This window comes from Mustela erminea, chromosome 10, assembly GCF_009829155.1.
Source record: "Mustela erminea isolate mMusErm1 chromosome 10, mMusErm1.Pri, whole genome shotgun sequence".
NCBI classification, from domain to species: domain Eukaryota; kingdom Metazoa; phylum Chordata; class Mammalia; order Carnivora; family Mustelidae; genus Mustela; species Mustela erminea.
In genome coordinates, this window is record NC_045623.1 from 8,614,190 (window position 1) to 8,636,864 (window position 22,675).

General features: G+C 37.7%; 1 protein-coding gene across 1 annotated transcript in view; it reads left to right on the forward strand.

The window, feature by feature from the left end:
* Window positions 1-22,675, forward strand: part of SPAG17 (sperm associated antigen 17) — a 221,910-nt gene that overhangs the window by 163,027 nt on the left and 36,208 nt on the right. The window contains exons 32-42 of the mRNA XM_032360612.1: window positions 7,491-7,679; window positions 9,415-9,560; window positions 9,868-9,998; window positions 12,090-12,217; window positions 14,203-14,385; window positions 15,613-15,726; window positions 16,490-16,535; window positions 18,414-18,513; window positions 18,738-18,785; window positions 21,386-21,485; window positions 22,232-22,334. Coding sequence (XP_032216503.1) covers window positions 7,491-7,679; window positions 9,415-9,560; window positions 9,868-9,998; window positions 12,090-12,217; window positions 14,203-14,385; window positions 15,613-15,726; window positions 16,490-16,535; window positions 18,414-18,513; window positions 18,738-18,785; window positions 21,386-21,485; window positions 22,232-22,334 — 1,288 coding nt within the window. The remainder of the gene's footprint in view (window positions 1-7,490; window positions 7,680-9,414; window positions 9,561-9,867; window positions 9,999-12,089; window positions 12,218-14,202; window positions 14,386-15,612; window positions 15,727-16,489; window positions 16,536-18,413; window positions 18,514-18,737; window positions 18,786-21,385; window positions 21,486-22,231; window positions 22,335-22,675) is intronic.

Genomic DNA, 22,675 nt, shown 5'->3' on the forward strand with positions numbered 1-22,675 from the left:
AGGAAATCTTGCCATCTGCAGCAACATGGATGGATCTAGAGAGTATAATTATAATGCTAAGTGAAATAAATCAGAGAAAAACAAATACCATAGGATTTCATTCATATGTGGAATATTTTTTTAAGATTTTTATTTATTTATTTGACATATAGAGATCACAAGTAGACAGAGAGGCAGGCAGAGAGAGAGGAGGAAGCAGGCCCCCTGTCAAGCAGAGAGCCCAAAGCAGGGCTCGATCCCAGGACCCTGGGATCATGACCTGAGTCGAAGGCAGAGGCTTTAACCCACTGAGCCCACCCAGGCGCCCCTCATATGTGGAATTTAAGAGACAAAACAAATGCAGAAAGGAAAAAAAGAGAGTGATAAGACAAGAAACAGATTCCTAACCATAGAGAACAAACTGATGATTACTAGAAGAGAGGTGAGTGGGGTATGGGTGAAATAGGTGATGTGGATTAAAAAAGGAATAAAATAATTAGAAATAAATTTAGTAAGACTTATACACTGAAAATTACAAAATATCACTGAAAGAAATTAAAGACCTAATAAACAGAAAACATAACATATTAAGTTTATGGAAAAGTTAACATTATTAAGATGGCAGTACTCCTTACATTCTTTATTAACATCCCAGCCACCTGTTTTGCAAAAATTGACAGGCTGATACCAAAATTCTTATGTAAATTGGAAAAACTCCAAATAGCCAAAACAATCTCAAAGAACAAAGTTAGATGACTCACACTTCCTGATTTCAAAACTTACTACAAAGCTACAGTAATTAAGACAGTGTGCTACTAGAATAAAGACAGGCATATAGACCATTAGAATAGAGCTAAGTAGTCATTTATTATCAATTTGTGGTCAATAAATTCCTTATAAGCATGCCACGCTAATTCAATGGGGGAAAAGAATAGTCTTTCAACAACTGGTTAATAAAGTTGACCTGTACCTCACACTATACACAGAAATGAACTCAAAAAACACCAAGGACTTAGTTTCAAAATCTCAAACAACAAACCTCTTAGAAGAAAACTTAGAAGATAGTGCAAATCTTCATGTCCTTGAATCTGGCAGCAGTTTCTTAGATGACAGAAAAAGCACAAACAAAATGAGAAGTTTGTACTCTAAAGGATACCACACAGAAAGTGAAAAGACAACCAACAGAATGGAAGATATTATTTGTAAATCATACAAATAATAATAGTCTAGTATCCAGAATATATAAAGAACGACTACAACTCAACAATGAAGACTAATAATGCAATTTTTAAGTGGCAAGGATTTGAACAAACATTTCCCCAAAGAAGTTATATAAGTGACAAATAAGCACATAACAAGATGTTCAGCATCATTAATTATTAGGGAATTGCAAATTAAACTATGAGATACTACTTCCCACCCACTAAAATGACTAGAATGAAAAAGACAGACAGTAATAAGTGTTAGTAAGGATGTGGAGAAATTGGAACCCTCATACATTACTGATAGGAAGACAGGTTGGCAGTGCCTCAAAAAGTTAAAAATAGTTATCATATGACCCAGCAATTCCACAGCTAAGTAGATGTCCAAGGGAAATTAATTTATACATCCACCCCAAAATTTGTATACAGATGTTGATAACATTGGTAATAATAACAAGATTGTGAAAACAGAATCAGGGAAATAAATGATGCCATGAAATGTTCCAACGTCAGAATTATTGGAATCCCTGAAGGGAAGGAGAAAGAAAGAAGTCTAAAAGATATAGTGGAACAAGTTCTTCATGAAAATTTTCCCAATCTTGCAAATGGAACCAGCGTTCATGTACTAGATATCAAACTAGATATCAACTAGATGTCGAACGGTCTCCACCCAAGATTATAGATTCCAAAAAAAATCAAGGCACCTGATAGTCAAATTGAGGAATCATAATTGTAGGTATAATCTCTTGAAAGCCGCTAGGACGAAGAGGCTCCTTACTTACAGAGGAAAGCCCATCAGAATGACGTCAGACCTGTCCACAGAGACCTGGCAAGCCAGAAAGGGCTGGCAAGACATATTCAGGGCATTAAATGAGAAGAACATGCAGCCAAGAATACTTGGCGAGACTGACATTCAAAATGGATGGAGAGAGAAAGAGTTTCCAAGACCAGCAAGGCTTAAAAGACTATGCAACCACCAAGCCAACACTGCAGGAAATATTAAAGGGGGTTCTATAAAAGAGGAAAAACCCTAAGAATAGCATTGAACAGAAATATAGAGACAATCTACGGAAAGAAAGACTCCAAAGGTAACACGATGTCAATAAAAACATATCTATCAATAAGCACTCTCAATGTGAATGGCCTAAATGTGCCCATAAAATGGCACAGGGTTGCAGATTGGATAAAACGACAGGACCCATCCATATGTTGTCTACAAGAGACCCATTTTGAACCTAAAGATACACCCAGACTGAAAGTAAAGGGATGGAGAAGCATCTTTCATAGCCTCAAAAGAAGGCTAGGGTAGCGATTCTCATATCAGATAAATTAAATTTTAAACTAAAGACTGTAGTCAGAGATACAGAAGGACACTACATCATTCTTAAAGAGACTATCCACCAAGATGATCTAACAATTGTAAATATCTATGCCCTCAATATGGGAGCAGCCAATTATATAAGAAAACTGTTCATCAAGATAAAGAGTCATATTGATATGAATACATTAATAGTAGGAGATCTTAACACGCCTCTCTCAGAAATAAACAGATCATCGAAGCAGAAAATCAATAAAGAAACAAGAGCATTGAATGACACACTGGACCAGATGGACCTCATAGATATATATAGAACATTCCACCCTGAAACAACAGAATACTCATTCTTCTCAAGTGCACATGGAACCTTCTCCAGAATAGACCACATACTGGGTCACAAATCAGTACTCAACCAAAACCAAAAGACTGAGATTATTCCTTGCATATTCTCAGATCACAACGCTTTGAAACTTGAGCTCAATCACAAGGAAAAGTTCCGAAGGAACTCAAACACCTGGAAGCTAAAGACCACCTTGCTTAAGAATGCTTGGATCAACCAGGAGATCAAAGAAGAACTGAAACAATTCATGGAAACCAATGAGAATGAAGACACTCGGTCCAAAACCTATGGAATACAGCAAAGGCGGTCCTAACGGGGAAATACATAGCCATCCAAGCCTCTCTTAAAAAAATTGAAAAATCCAGAACACAGCAGCTGTCTCTACACCTTAAAGAACTGGAGACTCAACAACAAATCAAACCAGCTCCACACATAAGAAGGGAGATAATCAAGATTAGAGCTGAGATCAATGAGGTAGAAACCAGAGATACCATAGAACGTATCAATGAAACTAGAAGCTGGTTTTTTTAAAGAATCAATAAGATCGATAAACCACTGGCCACACTAATCCAAAAGAGAAGAGAGAAAGCCCAAATTCATAAAATTATGAAAGAAAAGGGAGAGATCACAACTAACACCAAGGAAGTAGAAACAATCATCAGAAGTTATTATCAACAGTTATATGCCAATAAGCTAAGCAACCTAGATGAAATGGATGCATTCCTGGAAAACTATAAACTCCCAAAATTGAACCAGGAAGAAATTGACAACCTGAATAGACTGATATCTAGTAACGAGATTGAAGCAGTGATCAAAAACCTCCCAAAAAACAAGAGCCCAGGACCTGACAGATTCCCTGGGGAATCCTACCAAAATTTCAAAGAAGAAATAACACCTATACTCCTGAAGCTGTTTCAAAAAATTGAAGCAGAAGGAAAACTTCCAGACTCTTTCTATGAAGTCAGCATTACCCTGATCCCCAAACCAGGCAAAGACCCTACCAAAAAGGAGAATTTCAGACCAATATCACTGATGAATATGGATGCTAAGATTCTCAACAAGATCCTAGCCAACAGGATCCAACAGCACATTCAAAAGATTATCCACCATGACCAGGTGGGATTCATTCCTGGGCTACAAGGATGGTTCCACATTAGCAAATCAATCAGTGTGATAGAACAAATTAATATGAGAAGAGAGAAGAACCACATGGTCCTCGCAATCGATGCAGAAAAAGCATTTGACAAAATCGAGCATCCGTTCCTGATTAAAACGCTTCAAAGTATAGGGATAAAGGGAACATTCCTGAACTTCATCAAATCTATCTATGAAAGACCCACAGCAAATATCATCCTCAATGGGAATAAGCTTGCAGCCTTCCCTTTGAGATCAGGAATGTGACAAGGATGCCCACTCTCACCACTCTTCTTCAACATAGTATTAGAAGTCCTAGCAACAGCAATCAGACAACAAAGAGAAATAAAAGGGATCCAAATTGGCAATGAAGAAGTCAAACTTTCTCTCTTCGCAGATGACATGATTCTTTTTTTTTTAAGATTTTTTTATTTATTTGTCAGAGAGAGGGAGAGAGAGCGAGCACAGGCAGACAGAATGGCAGGCAGAGGCAGAGGGAGAAGCAGGCTCCCTGCCGAGCAAGGAGCCCAATGTGGGACTCGATCCCAGGATGCTGGGATCATGACCTGAGCCCAAGGCAGCTGCTTAACCAACTGAGCCACCCAGGCGTCCCGACATGATTCTTTATATGGAAAACCCAAAAGACTCCACCTCCAAACTGCTAGAACTCATACAGCAATTCAGCAATGTGGCAGGGTACAAAGTCAATGTATAAAAATCAGTGGCTTTCTTGTACACTAACAATGAAAATACAGAAAGAGAAATTAGAGAATCGATTCCATTTACTATAGCACCAAGAACCCTAAGATACCTGGGAATAAACCTAACCAAAGAGGTAAAGGATCTGTACTCGAGGAACTACAGAACACTCATGAAAGAAATTGAAGAAGACACAAAAAGATGGAAGACCATTCCATGCTCTTGGATCGGAAGAATAAACGTTGTTAAAATGTCTGTACTGCCTAGAGCAATCTATACTTTTAATGCCATTCCAATCAAAATTCCACCAGTATTCTTCAAAGAGCAAATAATCCAAAAATTTGTATGGAATCAGAAAAGACCCCGAATCGCTAAGGAAATGTTGAAAAACAAAAATAAAACTGGGGGCCTCACGCTACCTGATTTCAGGCTTTACTACAAAGCTGTGATCACCAAGACAGCATGGTACTGGCATAAAAACAGACACATAGACCATTGAAACAGAGTAGAGAACCCAGATATGGACCCTCAACTCTATGGGCAAATAATCTTCGACAAAACAGGAAAAAATATACAGTGGAAAAAAGACAGTCTCTTCAATAAATGGTGCTGGGAAAACTGGGCAGCTATATGTAGAAGAATGAATCTCGACCATTCTCTTACACCATACACAAAGATAAACTCAAAATGGACAAAAGACCTCAACGTGAGACAGGAATCCATCAGAATCCTAGAGGAGAACATAGGCAGTAATCTCTTCGATATCGGCCACAGCAACTTCTTTCAAGATATGTCTCCAAAGGCAAAGGAAACAAAAGCGAAAATAAACTTTTGGGACTTCATCAAAATCAAAAGCTTCTGCACAGCAAAGGAAACAGTCAACAAAACAAAGAGGCAACCCACGGAATAGGAGAAGATATTTGCAAATGACAGTACAGACAAAAGGTCGATATCCAGGATCTATAAAGAACTCCTCAAACTCAACACACATAAGACAGACAGTCATATCAAAAAATGGGCAGAAGATATGAACAGACACTTCTCCAATGGAGACATACAAATGGCTATCAGACACATGAAAAAATGTTCATCATCACTAGCCCTCAGGGAGATTCAAATTAAAACCACATTGAGATATCACCTTAAACCAGTTAGAATGGCCAAAATTAGCAAGACAGGAAACAACATGTGTTGGAGGGGATGTGGAAAAAGGGGAACCCTCTTACACTGTTGGTGGGAATGCAAGTTGGTGCAGCCTCTTTGGAGAACAGTGTGGAGATTCCTCAAGAAATTAAAAATAGAACTTCCCTATGACTCTGCCATTGCACTCCTGGGTATTTACCCCAAAGATACAGATGTCGTGAAAAGAAGGGCCATCTGTACCCCAATGTTTATAGCAGCAATGGCCACGGTCACCAAACTGTGGAAAGAACCAAGATGCCCTTCAACGGACGAATGGATAAGGAAGATGTGGTCCATATACACTATGGAGTATTATGCCTCCATCAGAAAGGATGAATACCCAACTTTTGTAGCAACAAGGAAGGGACTGGAAGAGATTATGCTGAGTGAAATAAGTCAAGCAGAGAGAGTCAATTATCGTATGGTTTCACTTATTTGTGCAGCATAACAAATAGCATGGAGGACATGGGGAGTTAGAGAGGAGAAGGGAGTTGGGGGAAATTGGAAGGGGAGGTGAACCATGAGAGACTATGGACTCTGAAAAACAATCTGAGGGGTTTGAAGTGGCGGGGAGGTGGGAGGTTGGGGTACCAGGTGGTGGGTATTATAGAGGGCACGGATTGCATGGAACACTGGGTTTGGTGCAAAAATAATGAGTACTGTTATGCTGAAAATAAATTTAAAAATAAGATTGTGAAAATAACACATATGTCCATCAACTCACAAAGAAACAATCTGATATAGCTATACAATGGAATATTATGTACCCATGAAAAAGAATGAAGTATTGGTACATACTACAACATGGATGAATCTTGAAAATATTATACTAAATGAAAGAATCCAGACACAAAAGGCCTTTTATGGGGTGCTTCCATCTGTATGAAATGTCTAGAATATTCAAATCCATAGAGATATGTGATCACGGATTGCCAGAAGCTAGGGGCAGGAGTGAGGCAGAGTAACAGCTCATGGCATCATGAGCTGGTTTCTTTTGGAGATGATGAAAGTGTTCTGAAATGAGCAATAACATTTGCACATGTTTTTGAACATAGTAAAATCCACTGAATGTACACTTTATGGTATGTGAATTATGTCTCAAAAAATGAATCTATCTGAACCAGAAGTCATTACATGAAAGCTAATACTTAAGGACTGTGTCAGGCACCGGAGGAATGGGGACAAATAAGAGTTCTTAAAAGCATTTGTCCCATAGCTTCTGACTGTTTGAGATACTTTTCGCCCAAGAACATGAAGGATTCCAAACATTTTTAATTGCGGCTACTGTGTTCACTTCAATTAAAATATATTTTTATTATTTTATATTAAATATCTGACATAAAGCACAAGACAATTACTTGGAAAAGATATTAAAGTGAGTAGATAAATTATGAGTGAGGACATGAAAGGAATTGCACTCTAATTATTAATCTTGCCTCTTTATTAGGGAGCCCTTCCCAAAGCTAATGTCCTCTCTTGGATAATGTTTTTAACTCTCTTGGATAATGTTTCCTGGGAAAAAAAATTGTTTATGGCTGAGGTCTTTGTCTAATTTTTTTCCTAAAAACAATTTTCTGAATCCCTTATGTTGAACAAGACATTTTAAATAATTTCTCTCTTTCTGTTACCCTTCCAGGTGTTACCTCCAAACACAGGCTGCCTCCACATTGATAGGGATTGCTCAGCTGTATATTGCCATGAATTAAGCAGTGATATATACCATCCTTTCCAAAAACGTGAGCAGTTAAGAGCTAGCAGGTACATCATGAAGCACACATCAGAGGTTATCTGTGAGGTCCTGGATCCTGAGGGAAATACCTTTCAGGTAAAGGGCATCATTAATATGGAGAAAGTGGCTGAATTTCTTTTTTTTTTTTTTTTTTTTTTTTTTTTTTTTTTTTGGTAGATATTTCACCCCAGAGAGCTTCCATGAAGCTTTACACCATAGCTGCTTTGGGATTAGTTATCCACTTATCGTCAGTACTTTGCATAAGCAATAATGAATGTCAACAATCTTTGCTTCTCAAGTGTACTTCCAAGGAGATAGAAAGCCAAACAGTTGGGATGGTAGAAATGTTAAAGCCAAATAAAGAATTAGAATGGAAGGGAAAAAACATTACTAAACATTTTAAAATAATATCAAACCAAAAAAAAATGATATAAGACTAGTCTGTATCCAGGTTAAAGTGAGAACAGTTTTGCTTGACTAGGCAGAGAGTCTATGGTGAGAAATATTAATTGGTGTGGGTTCTAGTAGGGTTGAAGATGGGGAGGTGGGAGCACTGTTTAGCTGCTGGATGGTAGAACTCTATCTTCTATTTCTCTGTCCTTCAACACCACAACTGTTCTCTTACATCCAGGCCAAACGCTGGCAAACCATGGCCACCTCTTTATGTAGGCCCATGAGCTAAAAATGGCTTTTATATTTTAAATGGTTGGAAAAACTCAAAAGGAGAAGAATATTTCATGACACATAAAAATTACAGGAAATTCATATCTCAATGTCATGATACAGTTTTATTGGAACACAGCCATGCTCATTTCTCTTTGCCTGCTTTTGCACACAATGGTATGATGAGCAGCTGCAACAGAAACTGTGTGGCCTACAAATCCTAAAATATTTATTCCCAGGCCCTTGACAAAAAATGGTTTGCCAACCCCTGCTCTAGGTATTTCTCCTTGTTTTCACTCCTCATCCAACAGTAGAATTTGTGTATCAGGTAATAAGTGGTGAACTTATTTTTCAGGTTTGGAACCATAACACAGAGCCCCTAACTTTGGTTTGGTATGCAAATTAGCCCTGATCCTGCTTGGTTTTTTTGGTGTTCAATAAATGTGATTCTTCCCAGCATGAGTTCAGGCTGCTAACAAGTTTCCATTTATAGTGAACTGAAATTGAATGCTAAAGCTCTAAACCCTCTAGGTTTAAACACATGGGACATTCAGACCAAGCATTCTTCTAGGCATTAATGCTCTTCTTGGGTGTTTGTGTCAGTGGTCTTTGAGCCTGAACCACACTCCCTCCTGGAGAGTCCCATGCCATATCTAAATAGTAGTAATGGCTGGAACATTTCTTCTCATGCTGATACTATATTTCATGCAGCTATTAAATCTGATGCTGTTACTAAAGATTTAGTACCATGAATCCTGATTCTGCACTTGCAATCACAGAATATAAACTTCTCCATACTATTACTTCCCTAATATTTCAAGACAGCTATCACATAAGTAGTCTTCCCTTAATGTTTAAATCCCTAGTTCCTTGACCTAATGCTCAAAAGAGAAGATTCTAAGTCCCCTGCCATCCTTGTCACCTTCCTCTGGGTATATTCCAGTCTGTCTTCCAGTTTGCAGTCACAGTCTAGGTATGGCTTGTGAGTAGAGATGTGCCACTGGGTTTTCACTTTCATTAATGCCAACTGTACTTAGTGCATATTACCTTGGAGATAAATATCCCTGATTCTCCGAATCTACCAAAAGATGACATGCTTTCTCAAATGGGAAACATAAGCTTCATGCCATTTCTTTTCTTTTAGTTGCCTATATACTTTGGTCCTTAGGTTATGGCTGATGGTAGCATATCAACTATGGCACCCAAAAACAATGTGGAGGAGGATTTAAGTGAAAAAGCTGAAGGCTATGATAATTTATCATCTACTCACCTTCATAAGAATCATCTCCTAATCTATGGTGAACATGTGCCCAGGTAATATGATAAAAATAATACTATGACTTCTATTTTTTTTAAAGATTTTATTTTCTTATTTGAGAGCGAGATAGAGAGAGCACAAGCAGGGAGGAGGCAGAGGGAGAGGGAGGAGCAGACTCCCCATTCAGCAGGGAGCCCTCCGGGTCGGGGCTCTATCCCAGGACGCTGAGGTCATGACCTGAACTGAAAGCAGATGCTTAACCCACTGAGTCACCCAAGCACCCCTGATTTTTATTTTAAATTCCAAGTGTAAGCAGCACTTGAACTAATATTTCACGTGTTTTGATTTTATTGTTTCAAATAGGTTTTTTGTCATTTATGCTGATGGATCAGGAGTGGAACTTCTTCGTGACAGTGACATAGAAGAATATCTATCCTTGGCATATGGAGAATCATCTACTGTCGTTCTCCAGGAGCCAGTCCAGGAACAGCCAGGTAAGAAACCCAGAATGTCTGGAAGTTGGGAAGTTGTTGTGTTCCCTTAATATTCTCAAGCCTATTCAATATTCCCAGCCTATTCATCCAGTACCCCCCTGTGTCAACTCTACTTTCTTCCTTTTGCTCACTCTTCAATACTACTTGCCACTTGGCAATGTCAACCTGTATCTACAGTTAATTATGTTCATTCCAAGTTTTATCTGAGCATCAACCTATGTAAACAGCGTATGAGTCCCTCTTCTACCTGTAAGCAAATTTGAATCTGTCTTTAGATATATTAGGTATGTAGCTATGATTCTATTTATATGTACCTTTTGTCTTCAGTAGGGAAAGAAAGAAAAGTGAGATATTACTTGTAAGTTCACTTTTTTTTGTCATTTTGAAGGTATTGCTTTGATGAATTTAATATAATAAGAAAAAATATATATTTGATGTGTGACTTAGAAAGCCAACCTGATATATAGGATAAGTTATATTCATTGTGTATTTATATTATTCTCATCAATTTTAAAGAAATCAGTGTGTGGTTAAAGATTAGAGACACATAATACATTAAGAAAGAATCACCAGAGGGGCACCTGGCTGGCTCCGTTGGTGGAGCGCACAACTCTTGGCCTTTGGATTGTGAATTTAAGCCCCGCACTGGGTGTAGATATTACTTTAAAAAATCTTAAAAAAAAGAAAGAATTATCAGTGTATATCATATGTATATTTAAACATAGATATAAACTTGGATGTCATTTGTGTATGAAACCAATGTTTTATGTCTAGGTTTATGTATGGTCCATTTTAATCTCTTCTCCAGTTGGTGGGATATAGTTTTACACTTATTTATGAATATACCTGCATCTCTGCACACTTAGTATATCTTTCAGTGTATCAGTGTACATTTACATCTGTGAATGTGGAGAGTGAAGAGTTCTGACTGGTGCAGTGCATGTGTAGAACTATATGAGCATTTATTGCAAATGGCTTTGTTATTTATTTAACTAGCACCTGCTTGATAATCTACAATGTGCCAAACACACTGGCAAGTAGAGTTGAAAAGTGAGCAAAAGGAATAGAGTAGTGAGCTAAAGCAGCATGGATACTGCCTTCATAGAGCTTAGAGTTTAACAAGAGACATAGGCATTGATTATATAACATACGATAACTGTGATTATATGATTGTCAATTAGGATAAGGTCTTTGAAGGAAAGGAATATGTTTCTCTGAGAGCAGGAACCTGATGTAGTCTAGAAATCTTCCCTGAAGACACTGGAGTTAAGAATTGGTGGATAAGTAGCTATTGATTAAAACAGGGGGGAGAGCTTTCTTAGAAGAGACAATACAAAGCAGAAAGCAAAAAGCCACGGAAAACAAGGAGGAAAAGGCCAAAGTAGCTAAAGCATAGAAGGAGGAATGGTGTGAGTTGATGCAGGATGAGAAAATACTGAGGACTTGGTTTTATTCCACATGCAGTGGGAAGTCAAAGAAATGTTTAAATCATGGCCTAACGTGATCAGTCTCTCTGACTGCCAGAGGGATTCATTCACAGAGTAGATCTGGGTAGAAAAGCTGGTTGTTTCTATAGCCCAGAACAGGATTTCTCAGAGACAAATTATCCAAGGTAGGTCGGTGGATGAGCTCAAGTGAACCAACCAGACTTGGATGTGGTTTTTGAAGGATAATAAGGTATCAGTTAATAATTCCAGGTGATCTAAACCCAATCTCTAAGTGTTACAGTAGCTAAAAGCCTCAATTTTCTTGTTTAGATCATAAGGTTCTTAAGTACAATCACTGTGTCTTGCTTATCAAAAAGTGTTTATCAAGGGTGCCTGGTTAGCTCAGTCAACTGTTAAGTGTCAGACTCTTGGTTTCTTCTCATGTCATGATCTCATGGGTCATGAGCTAGAGCCCTGTATGGGGCTCCACACTCAGTGGGGAGTCTGCTGGAGATCCTCTCTGCCCCTCCTCCCACTTGCACACTCTCTCTCTCTCAAATAAATCTTTTTAAAAAAGTATTTGTTGAACTTTGTGAAAACCTACTGAATTTCTCAGAATCTATTTGACAGAGACATGATCCTCTGATAACTCTCTTTGACCCAGGTACCCTGAGCATCACTGTCCTTCGCCCTTTTCATGAAGCATCACCATGGCTAATGAAGAAAGAATTAGATACAATTGTTCCTCCTAATCTCCAGTCAAGGTCATGGGAGACATTCCCCTCCGTTGAGGTATAATTTTTTTCTTCTGGAAAGTCACTACACTTGTATATCCATCCATCAATTTTTGGAGTCTTGGGTCTTCTCTCATACAGTGACATATTTTCATTCTTTTGAAAATTGTTATTGGGCTCAGGAAATTTGTATTTGAAGACTCTAACATTTGTAGATTTTAGAGAAATATACCCGTCTAGCTAAATCTCAGTTTTATTTCTTTTAGCCTGCATTGCAGGCTCATCCACCTTCCTATAATATGAAAATATCCACTCTGAGTAATGCATGTTCTACCTCTCCTATCATGGAATTATTGATATTGGGCAATACAGAAATATTTCCTTCTCTCATTCCTTATCTGTTAGTTTTAACACACAATTTAGATCTTTCACACTCACTTTATCCCCTAATTTACTAATGCACAGACTGAAGCATGTAAGAATAATGTGAAGGATTTTACAAAGGATTGGCAACTACAGTGTTAGAAAGTAAACGCTGTAATTATGTCAGATTAGAGAAGCCCCACCTAAAGTCTTTTTAAAGACTGGAAGAAAACATTTTGAGCAAGAAACATGAGGTCCTGCATCTTGCAAGATTTGACATTTCATTTTGCAGGCAATTTGTGTAACATGTTCAGCATATTGTCAGATGTTAAATTATTAAATCAAGGAGCACATTGATAAAATGATCAGAGAGACATACTAGTGATAGGTGGGGAGGATAATGTTTTTGATATATAATGAATTTTCCTTCCCCAAACAATCTGGTAAGAGCAAGGGCGCAGATAATGAGCACTTAGATAACCAAGACCTTGGGGCACCTGGGTGACTCAGTCAGTTAAGAGTCTGCTTTTGGCTCAGGTAATGATCCCAGGGTCCTGCTCAGTGCAAAGCCTGCTTCTCCCTCTCCCTCTGTCCCTCCCCTACCTCATGCTTGCTCGCTCTCTCGCTCTCTCTCTCCCTCTCTCAAATAAATAAATAAATAAAAATTTTTAAAAGATAACGAAGACCTCTTAGTCCTATATTTTAATTGACTGTAATCAATATGGTGAATGAAGATGATCTGAGTTCTGAGTCTTCCAATTATTAATGTGGGATTTGGGACAAGTCACATTGGCTCTCTACTTCCTGAAAAATAAAAAGGCCACACCAAATGGCTCACTAAGGCTATATCCAAGCTGAAAGTAGTGCTTCATGACCAGTAACATGCCACATCTAAGATTAATGAAGGACACTCATATATATTCCTGTATTCCTATAGCTATATTCCTATAGCTCTAACCTTCTCTGCCCAGTAGCAGTGGCTCTGCCCAGGTGAACCTATAAATGGTTATCACTGACCAGGCATCAGACACTGAATAGCAGCATACAATGAAGCACATCAGAGACTCTACCAGACATAGGGCATCCAAGCACACTACCCCTGAAAATAATTATAAGAATAACATAAAGATGTGAATTTGCTCTGAGGTAGACATTCGTGCCCAGTAGACATTATGCCCAGGAGACTCTGGGGGCATGCTTAATCTAGAGTAAGCTCAAAAACTACCCAAATCTATGGGATGATTGCTCTCTCAATCTCCCTAGGTCAAAATGAACATGAAAACAGGAAGTTATTCCAAATGTCTTAGGCTACTTGTGGGTAGTAAGCAATACCCACATACATTAGGTATAAGCTAAGCTATATTTCCATGATACCACATTGCTTACTACTCCCCTAAAGGCTATCCAATGGGACATAGTGCTGCAGGATTTTAAAATATCCAGATTCCTGATAACACATATAAAAAGGAAAGCTTGCCCAGTTCTGCTACCAATTTTCCTTATATTCGAGAAACTTTGGGGGAGCGGGGATTTTTTGCTTTTTTACTATTGTGTTCCCTAACAGGTGGTTCTTAGCATAGTATCTACATAAATAAGGGCTCAGTAAAAACAAATAAATTAAAAAATTAATATTAAGACTTTTTTTTTTTGGTTGGTTGTTTTGCTTTGTTTTGTTAACAGAAAAAAACTCCTGGACCTCCATTTGGCACTCACATTTGGAAGGGCCTTGACATTGGGTCCAAACAGCTAGTAAGTGCCCCAGCCCCTATACTCAAGAGTCCCAAGGTGCTACAGATGCGCCAGTTCATCCAGCACGAGGTCATAAAGGATGAGGTGAAATTGAAGTTGCAGATTTCCCTTAAGGTAATGGAAGTCAGGTAACTTGACCAAGAAGAATCAGGAACAGGGCAATTATTCCTCTTGGTTTCCTGAGGAACCTGAAATTATGTAATTCTCCCAGTATTTATCTAATGCAACACATGAATGTCAATTTTCCAGAGGGTAGGAGGTTAAGAGGTAGAAAATAATGGTTCCCATAAGGTATAGGAAGTATTGAGGCCCTTAGACATTGAAAAGATAAATAAATTCTACATGTGATTGCCATATAGAGCCCGTCTGCTTTCTTATTGTATGGGAAACTGGTTTAATGACCTCTGGAAAAAGGTAGAGCTGTTTATTAATCTGATACTTGTCTGTGGAAGAAAAGTACTGTTGGTTTTTGGAAATGGTCTAAGAATTTGTAAATATATAGTCAGTTGTATAAACTACATCTGTAACATCTCACTGTCTACTTTGTTAACCATCTCAGAGTGAGATCATATGTGTTTTGCTCATGGTTATATACCTAGCACCTTGCATAGAGCAAGGGACCATTTATTTATGAACACAGTACTTATGGGCTCCTGGGTGGCTCAGTCATTAAGCATCTGCCTTTGGCTCAGGTCATGATCCCAGGATCCTGGGATTGAGCCTCACATCGAGCCCTGCATCGGGATCCCTGCTCAGTGGGAAGCCTGCTTCTCCCTCTCCCACTCGCCCTGCTTGTGTTCCCTCTCTCACTGTGTCTCTCTCTCTGTCAAATAAATAAATAAAGTCTTTAGAAAGAAAGAAAGAAAGAGAAAATAGGTACTTATGGAAAAAATAAAACATATTTCTCTTGGAAGCAAATGCATGGACAAAGATTCAACTGTAATAAAGCAAAGCCATGGGCAAAGACTAAACTCTAATTCATAGAATTATAAAGGCTGTCCCTGGAGAGGACTCTAGAAACCATCTAACCCAAATCTGTACATTTTATTGATGAGTACACTGGAGCATAGAGTTAGAAGCCGGGCCTCTCTGGAGTCTTCATGGAGTTCTAATATCTTGTGGCCCTCAAAGTTTTGTCTTTGGACTTCGCAGGTCTTTGCTAATTAATACAATTAAGGAAAAGGTTTTCCAGATAGCTCAACCAGTAACTGGTTTGTTGAGCACTGCAAACTTACATATTCTTACTCTTTTTGTAGTATTTCAAGTTGATGTTGACTATTTTGGTGTCTCTTTCTACCTTATTTCTATTTTTTATTGATTTATTTTATTCTGCTGATTTAGGATTATATAAACCATATTCTAAAGAAAGAAGACAAGCTGCAGGAAATGACTGTTAAAGATTCCAGAACCGAGGAGGAGAGAGGCAATGCTGCAGATCTCCTCAAGCTAGTTATGGTGAGAAAGAAAGATTTTTGTACCAATATTTCTAGTGTTGTTTCAGTATTAGGTGCGTCAAGACAAATATTACAAAAAAGCTGTTTCTGCCACTTCCGTGGACCATTTGCTCTGTCCTTATAATTTCTTATTTCTGGGGAAATCTGATTCCTCATGTACTGAATTTTCCAAATGCTATTTAGGCTCTTTCTTAATTCATAAATAATTCTGAAGGCTCTTAAATAAAAGTTTATATTATCTTTCAAGAAACTGATGTTCATCAAAATGTTGAACGAATTGGTTAATGAATGACATAGGAAGAAGGAAGAAAAAGGAATTTTGACAACTTAAAATGATTTGCACTTTGAAAAAATTGTTAAGTGAAAGGGATGGCTAAAAAAATCTAATAAATGTTGTATTAGCATTAAAAATCTAATTCATGGGGTGCCTGGGTGGCTCAGAGGGTTAAAGCCTCTGCCTTCGGCTCAGGTCATGATCCCAGGGTCCTGGGATCGAGCCCTACATCCGGCTCTCTGCTCAGCAGGGAGCCTGCTTCCCCATCTCTCTCTGCCTGTCTCTCTGCCTACTTGTGATCTCTCTCTCTCTCTCTCTCTCTCTGTCAAATAAATAAATAAATAAAATCTTTAAAAAAAAAACAAAAACTAATTCATTTTATAGTAGTTTCCGTACAAGATCAATTTGAACACATGAAGAATGCTTTTAAGCAAAGTGAATTTGTATGTAATATAACCATCATCATTAAGGAATTCTATCTTCTTTTCAGTCATTCCCTAAAATGGAACAAACAACGAAAAGTCATGTAACTGAAGGTAACTACTTTAATATTTTAACTTTAAAATTTTTCTGCAAAATATTTAAAAATCTTAAATACACTTCCCAGTCATTCCTTCATCTGATAGCAAAGTACCATGTACGTATTTCTGTTGCCATATTGACCATGTTGTATTGTAATGATTTATTTACTTTTTTTCCCGCCTAAATTGTGAGATCCTTGAAAACCATGACTGCCTCGAATTTATTTTTAATTTTGATTTGTTGAATGAAAATAGTTGACATCTGACATTTATGTTAACCTCAGCTTGTATTTCCAACATAGCTAAGATACAAGAGAGACACAGTCAACCAGCCAACACTCTCCTAATGGCGTGTGTGCACACACACACATTTGCAGAACTTTTGAGCAACTACAGTTATCACCAAAACTTTGCACTTGTATATATATATCAAGCAATCTAAGAAAATATCCTCACTCAAAGTATATTCATTTGGTGGAATATACCGCTCCAGCAAACTTAGTTATGTGATTTCGTAGTTCACAGAAGACAAGCCCTCCAAAATTTAGTGGTTTGGGATTTTCTTTTCCTTTTCTATTTTGGCCATATGACAAAGGTCAGAAACTGGCAGGCATAGGCTTCATTTAGCCCACAGGTGTGTTTTATGTGACCCCCACAGTGTTGGCTTGTACAGTTATTTTTATTTATGTGAATTTTCCATCTCTTGAAATGTGACATTACCACACAGTGACATTTGGCTGAATGTAATAAACAGCTGTGCCTTTAGAGTGACCATGAACAAAAGAATCAACCCTCACAACCTTCAGTTGCCACTCCGTTGTCACTCTTTCACATGGGAAGCCCATTACATTAGGACTGTCAATTTAACAAATAAAAACACAGAAGGCCCAGTTAAATTTCAGTTTCAGAAAAACAACAAGTAACCTTTCCATATAAGTGTATTTCATGTTAGATTTGGGACATAGTTATACAAAAAAATTATTTGTTGCTCATCTGAAGTTCAAATTTAACTAGATGCCTTATACTTTATCTGGGATGTATAACTTGCAGCATTTGAATCTGTGACCTGTGGTGTGAGGGGACAGTCACCATAGAGGTAAATGGGCAGGTTGCCTAATAATGAAGGACGAACAAAATATATTTTTCAAACATCCTAACAAACAAACAAACAGAAGAGTCAAACAGGGTCTTGCATACTTACAGCTGCTCTTGAAATATTCATAGTGGTGATTTTAAGTCAGTGCTCTCCAAAGTATTTCCCCAAATTTCCCAAAGTATTTCACTAGTTTGTGAAATGGTTGCCCCAAAAATGAATTTTATGATAAAATAAGTTTGAATAATCCTGCATATTGCCTTATTTTTTAGAGATCCAGAGTGTAAATTAACTAAATCCTACAATAACAAAACATATTTAATCTTGTATAAATCAGTGTTTCCCAAGTTCATATAACCATAAAACATGGAACCTTTTTAATTTTGTAAATCTTTGTTAACATCCTACTGAGAGACCATGTTCTGGGGAATAGACTCAGAATAACCATCCAAATTATCAAACAACTATTGTATTATATTTATATCCTTAGATTTTTTTTTGAAGATAAACAATTTCAACAAAATGGTGTTTTTTTTTTTTTTAATTTTTGGTGTTCCAGGTATGATGAGAGGTCAATACATTTTACATTTTGACAATAAGATGTGTGTTTTCTCATAGGATATTTCCTACAACTGGTCTGATTTACTGTTATATTACAGCTTGGTCATGGAAATTCCAGGAAACACTTAATACATTAAATACAGGCTCTTAGAAACCCTCTCAAGTGAGTCACTGGGGACTGACTACGCATTGTGCTATCGAGAAGGGAGGATAAAAGTTAAATGTGTCTCTTTTTGAAGTTGCAGCCCATCTATCCGATTTATTCAAGGAGTCTTTGCCTGCTGCTCCAGAACGTTTGCCAGAAACATTGGATTCAGATTTCTTTGAAAAGAAATGGAGGTAAGTTGACCCCGTACTGTGTTCCAATTAGCGTGAAGCATACCAGTGATTGAAAAAAATGGAGAGGGACAGAGTCCTAACTCTGGGTGATGACATCAGTGAGTTCTCAGCCTCTCATCTCCTACACTATCAACAATTTATCAGACAGTAGAGGTGTTTCTTGTATTGTAGGGGAGCTGAGAATATTGCCCTTTCCCATTGTACTTTCCTTTCCTTTCCCCCAGGTACACAATAAAAGCGATGCACTGGAAAAAAAAGTTGGAACAAAAGAGGTAATTCTATCTTGAAGTGTATATAAACATGTGAAAAGGCCCAGTTTTGTGGAGTCATGGAAATGGGAGAAGTTGAAAGGTCCTACCATCTAGGCTCTCCGCTGTTCTTTGAATCTCTTCTACATTTTTGCTAAGTGGTTACTCAGCTTATGAGTGAGGATGTCACCATCTCTAGAGGAAACCCGTTTGACCATTACATAGATCCACTCCTTTTCATAAGCAAGAAAGTTCTTAGGTACTTTCTGTGCTCTAGTAATTGTAATATACTAATAAATATCCTAAAACTTAAAGCAGAGCCTAGTCATCAAATTTCAAGGTTCTTATAATTTGATGAGGAATGCACTGTCAGTGTTATGTGCTTTGGTTTCCTTTCATTCCTAGCTGAAGATACCACCCCACCGGGAAAGGAAGCCAGATAATATTTACTGAGTATATTGTAGTACATATGGTACTGCTGCACACATTTGCAAGGTTCCTCTCCAAAATGACTGGAGGAAGGATGAAGACTCTTCTTCATAAAAATGTCTGGGTTACCTTGTAGAATGTGTGAGATAGAATGTCTGGGTTACCTTGGAGAAGTAGTGAGATAGGACCCTCCATCTTATGGACCACCCCTATATTCAAGGTCAAACTAGAAGGTATGGTATTATCTCATAGAATACCCCTGCAAGGAGTTCTGAGAGCATGGTAACAATGTTGCCTACAGGGAAGGAGATGGAGAGGTTAGGGGACAGTGTGGGATGCAGACTGCCTTTTTATTACATACTCTTTAATACTTTCTGAATTATGGGCCTGTGTTATCTAGTCACATTTTTAAAATCTTTGAAACATATAATAATTTCAGGTTTTAACCTACAGGAAGATAATGGCAAGCTAATGGAAGTTTTTGAAGAAGAAAGTAAAACACATAATTAGATTTGAGACATAGAGAAGGGTTGGCAGCATGTAAACAGATCTGGGGAGGAGGGTTAAGAAATGAGAGGTTGCAGGAAATGGAGGGTGATCGACAAGTATTAGATTCTATGGAGGAATCAGAAAGGAGAATGAAAAGAGGAATTTGGGTTTATCACCTGAGAGATTTATTTTGTGAGAACAGCTCTAAGAGAGTGTAAACAACAGGCCATACTGCCATAAACTGAGGAATGAATTGGTGAGGCAGTAGAGAGAAGATATTTTAACAGGAAATTAAAGTTGTTTGAGTAAGATGATATTTTGATGAGGCCAGCATTTTCTGACAGAAAAGCTAGTATAAGAGAGAGGGCACTAATCTCATGTCAGCAGACCTAGAGACAGTTCCAGTTTGATTACTTATAGCTAAATGATGCCAGCTGGTTGTTTCAGTTCAGTAAAATTTACCTCAGGAATTCAGTTTGCTTATCTATAAAATGAGGATAATTGGGCCATTTAATACCTGAAGTGTCTTTCAGCTCACACATTGGGTGACTAAGAGCTAACTAGCATATACAGGTATCCAGATCATGGGCTTGGGGGCAGGCAACCTGGGTTTTAATTCAGACTTCACCTCTTACTAGTTACGTAATTTAAAGAATGTTACTTACATTTTCGACACCTTGATGTTTTGACCAGAAAAATGGGGATAATAATAGTAACTCATAGAGTTAGTGTAAGATTAGATGTGTAAAGCAGTTGGTAAAATTTCTGGTATGTAATAAGAACCTAAAAATGAGAACTACCTCAAATAAGATTAGGTTCATCTACTTTTAACAGACAATCCCTCAAGTCAGGGCTTTTACAAGAAAGTTTACCTTTCCTGATGTAAAAGAAGTCAGAAATGAGTAGTCCATAGTAAATAGCACCACAACATTGCCAGGAACTCAGATTTCTTCTTTTTGTCTGTTCCATCATGCCTAGCGCATGATTTCCATGCTCAGGTTTGTGTCGTGGTTGCAGAATCACTGTTTCAGCTGAGGCCATTTCATCCATATTTCAGGAAGTAGGAAAAGAGATGAGACAAGGACAAAGGGAAAGCCTCTCTGCTGTGTCAGCCTTCTTTAAAGGCTATCTGGAATCTTACCCGGTGGCTTCAGTTTCTTGTCATTGGCCTTCCCTCTATATAGGAAAAGCTGGGAAGTAAAGTTTTTAGCTGGTATATTGCCTCCCCAGTCTAGGGTTCTCATATTGGAAAGACAACTAGCAGGGTTATCATGATTGCTTTTATTTTATTTCCTAATCACTGATCACACTAGTCATAAACCATTCCTTAGGTTTGGGTTTTAGCTTTTGTTAACCATGCTACTGAAATTATAGAAATCAGTAGAATCAAATGGGCATTTAAACCTCAGAGAATTGAAAGACATGCAAAAGAGGTCAACCATGTGGATTTTAGTCTTTTGAGATCAACTGTAGAAAACACTACCATGGAGCATAATTATTTCTTATATTAAAGGAAAGTCTGATTTCTGAAGTAGGAAATGTGACTGATTCTAGAAGGAGCAGAAAATGAACCAAAGCAAACTGACAAAAAAAAAATTTCCGATGAGTTAATTCTTACCAGTTTTATTGTTGGTGATTCCATTTTCTGTGGGATTTAAAGCTAAAATTCTGTGTCTTCTTTTTATCATTATGGAAATATCAACCAGGAAGGAAATTGAAAACACAAAAAAATACCTAATGGAAATTAGAAACAAAGTAATATCACCCTACTTCAAATCTGAATTGAGCAAGTGCTATCAGTCTCAGGTAATTGAATGTAATTAACAACAATCGACTAAGAGTCTTTACAAAAGTTAATGCAGTGCATGTGTCATTATGTAATCAACCTTTCCTGATGTTTCTTTCCTGCCTCAACCCAACTGACTTTACCTTTCATCGAATCCATGTCCTCACAAACATACGAGAGGGAAAACTAATTTCAGGTCTTGCACCTAAGGAGAAGTTTGCTGCCAATGTATTATTACTACTCCACCTCTCTGCCTTGCCTTGTCACTATTAATTACCCTCTATCATCCGTTTTAAGCCCTTTTTTGGGTCAAATTCTCCCTATTTTTATCCTCTTATAGATTCTATTTTGAAGTTTTTATGCCATTAAAATTTCTGTCCCCATCTGCTCTTGAAACAGCACTGAATTACTATGAGTTCTTGGAAGTCCATGGAGATAGAGCACTCCACTTCTATGAACCTTGAAACTCCCAAACAAAGTGAATATTTTCATGTGTTTTGAGCTCCCTGTATTGCTACAAATGTTCCAGTTGCTATTATTAGCCAAAAGCTGCCTGAGAGGAAGTTATAGGAAGTTATGACAGATTGACAAAATCTAGAACTGAGTTAAACCGTCTCTTGAAAAACATGTAGTTTGCCAACTTTCTTTTTGGAGCCTTAAAAATAAAAAATGCTTTCATCATTGCTCATCAATTTAATGTACTTGTGACTATTGCCTTCCAAGCTTGCGTAAGTCTTAAAGGAAGTCTTTTGGTTTTTCCTTGCAGTTTAATTATCTGGACACCCTTTCTAAAAACCTGCCTCCTTTTACAAAGAGGGAGGAAGACACAAACAAAACAACTCCTAAGAAAACATCTGATCTTCTTCCAGGTAACGTGTTCATGTAGCTGTTAGTCCTGTTAATGGGCTTCAATGAAGAGTGCCTAACAAAGGCCTCTTAAGACAGAACTTGTTCCTACCACTTTTGTCTCAGTACTAGTTAATGGCATGACCTTTTTTGACTTGTATATTATAAATTTGGCTGAGTTATTTGAGGAAATCAAGATAAAAATAAAATTTAGTTTTCATCCCACAGGCTTAAAATTTACCTAAAAACATTTAGAAGAGCTGACTAATTTATAAATCAAGGGAGTAATGAAAGGTTGGTGGAAAACAGGGCAAAAATGCAGGCTTGAGTTATCACTTCACATAATACCTAATTATAAAGAGGA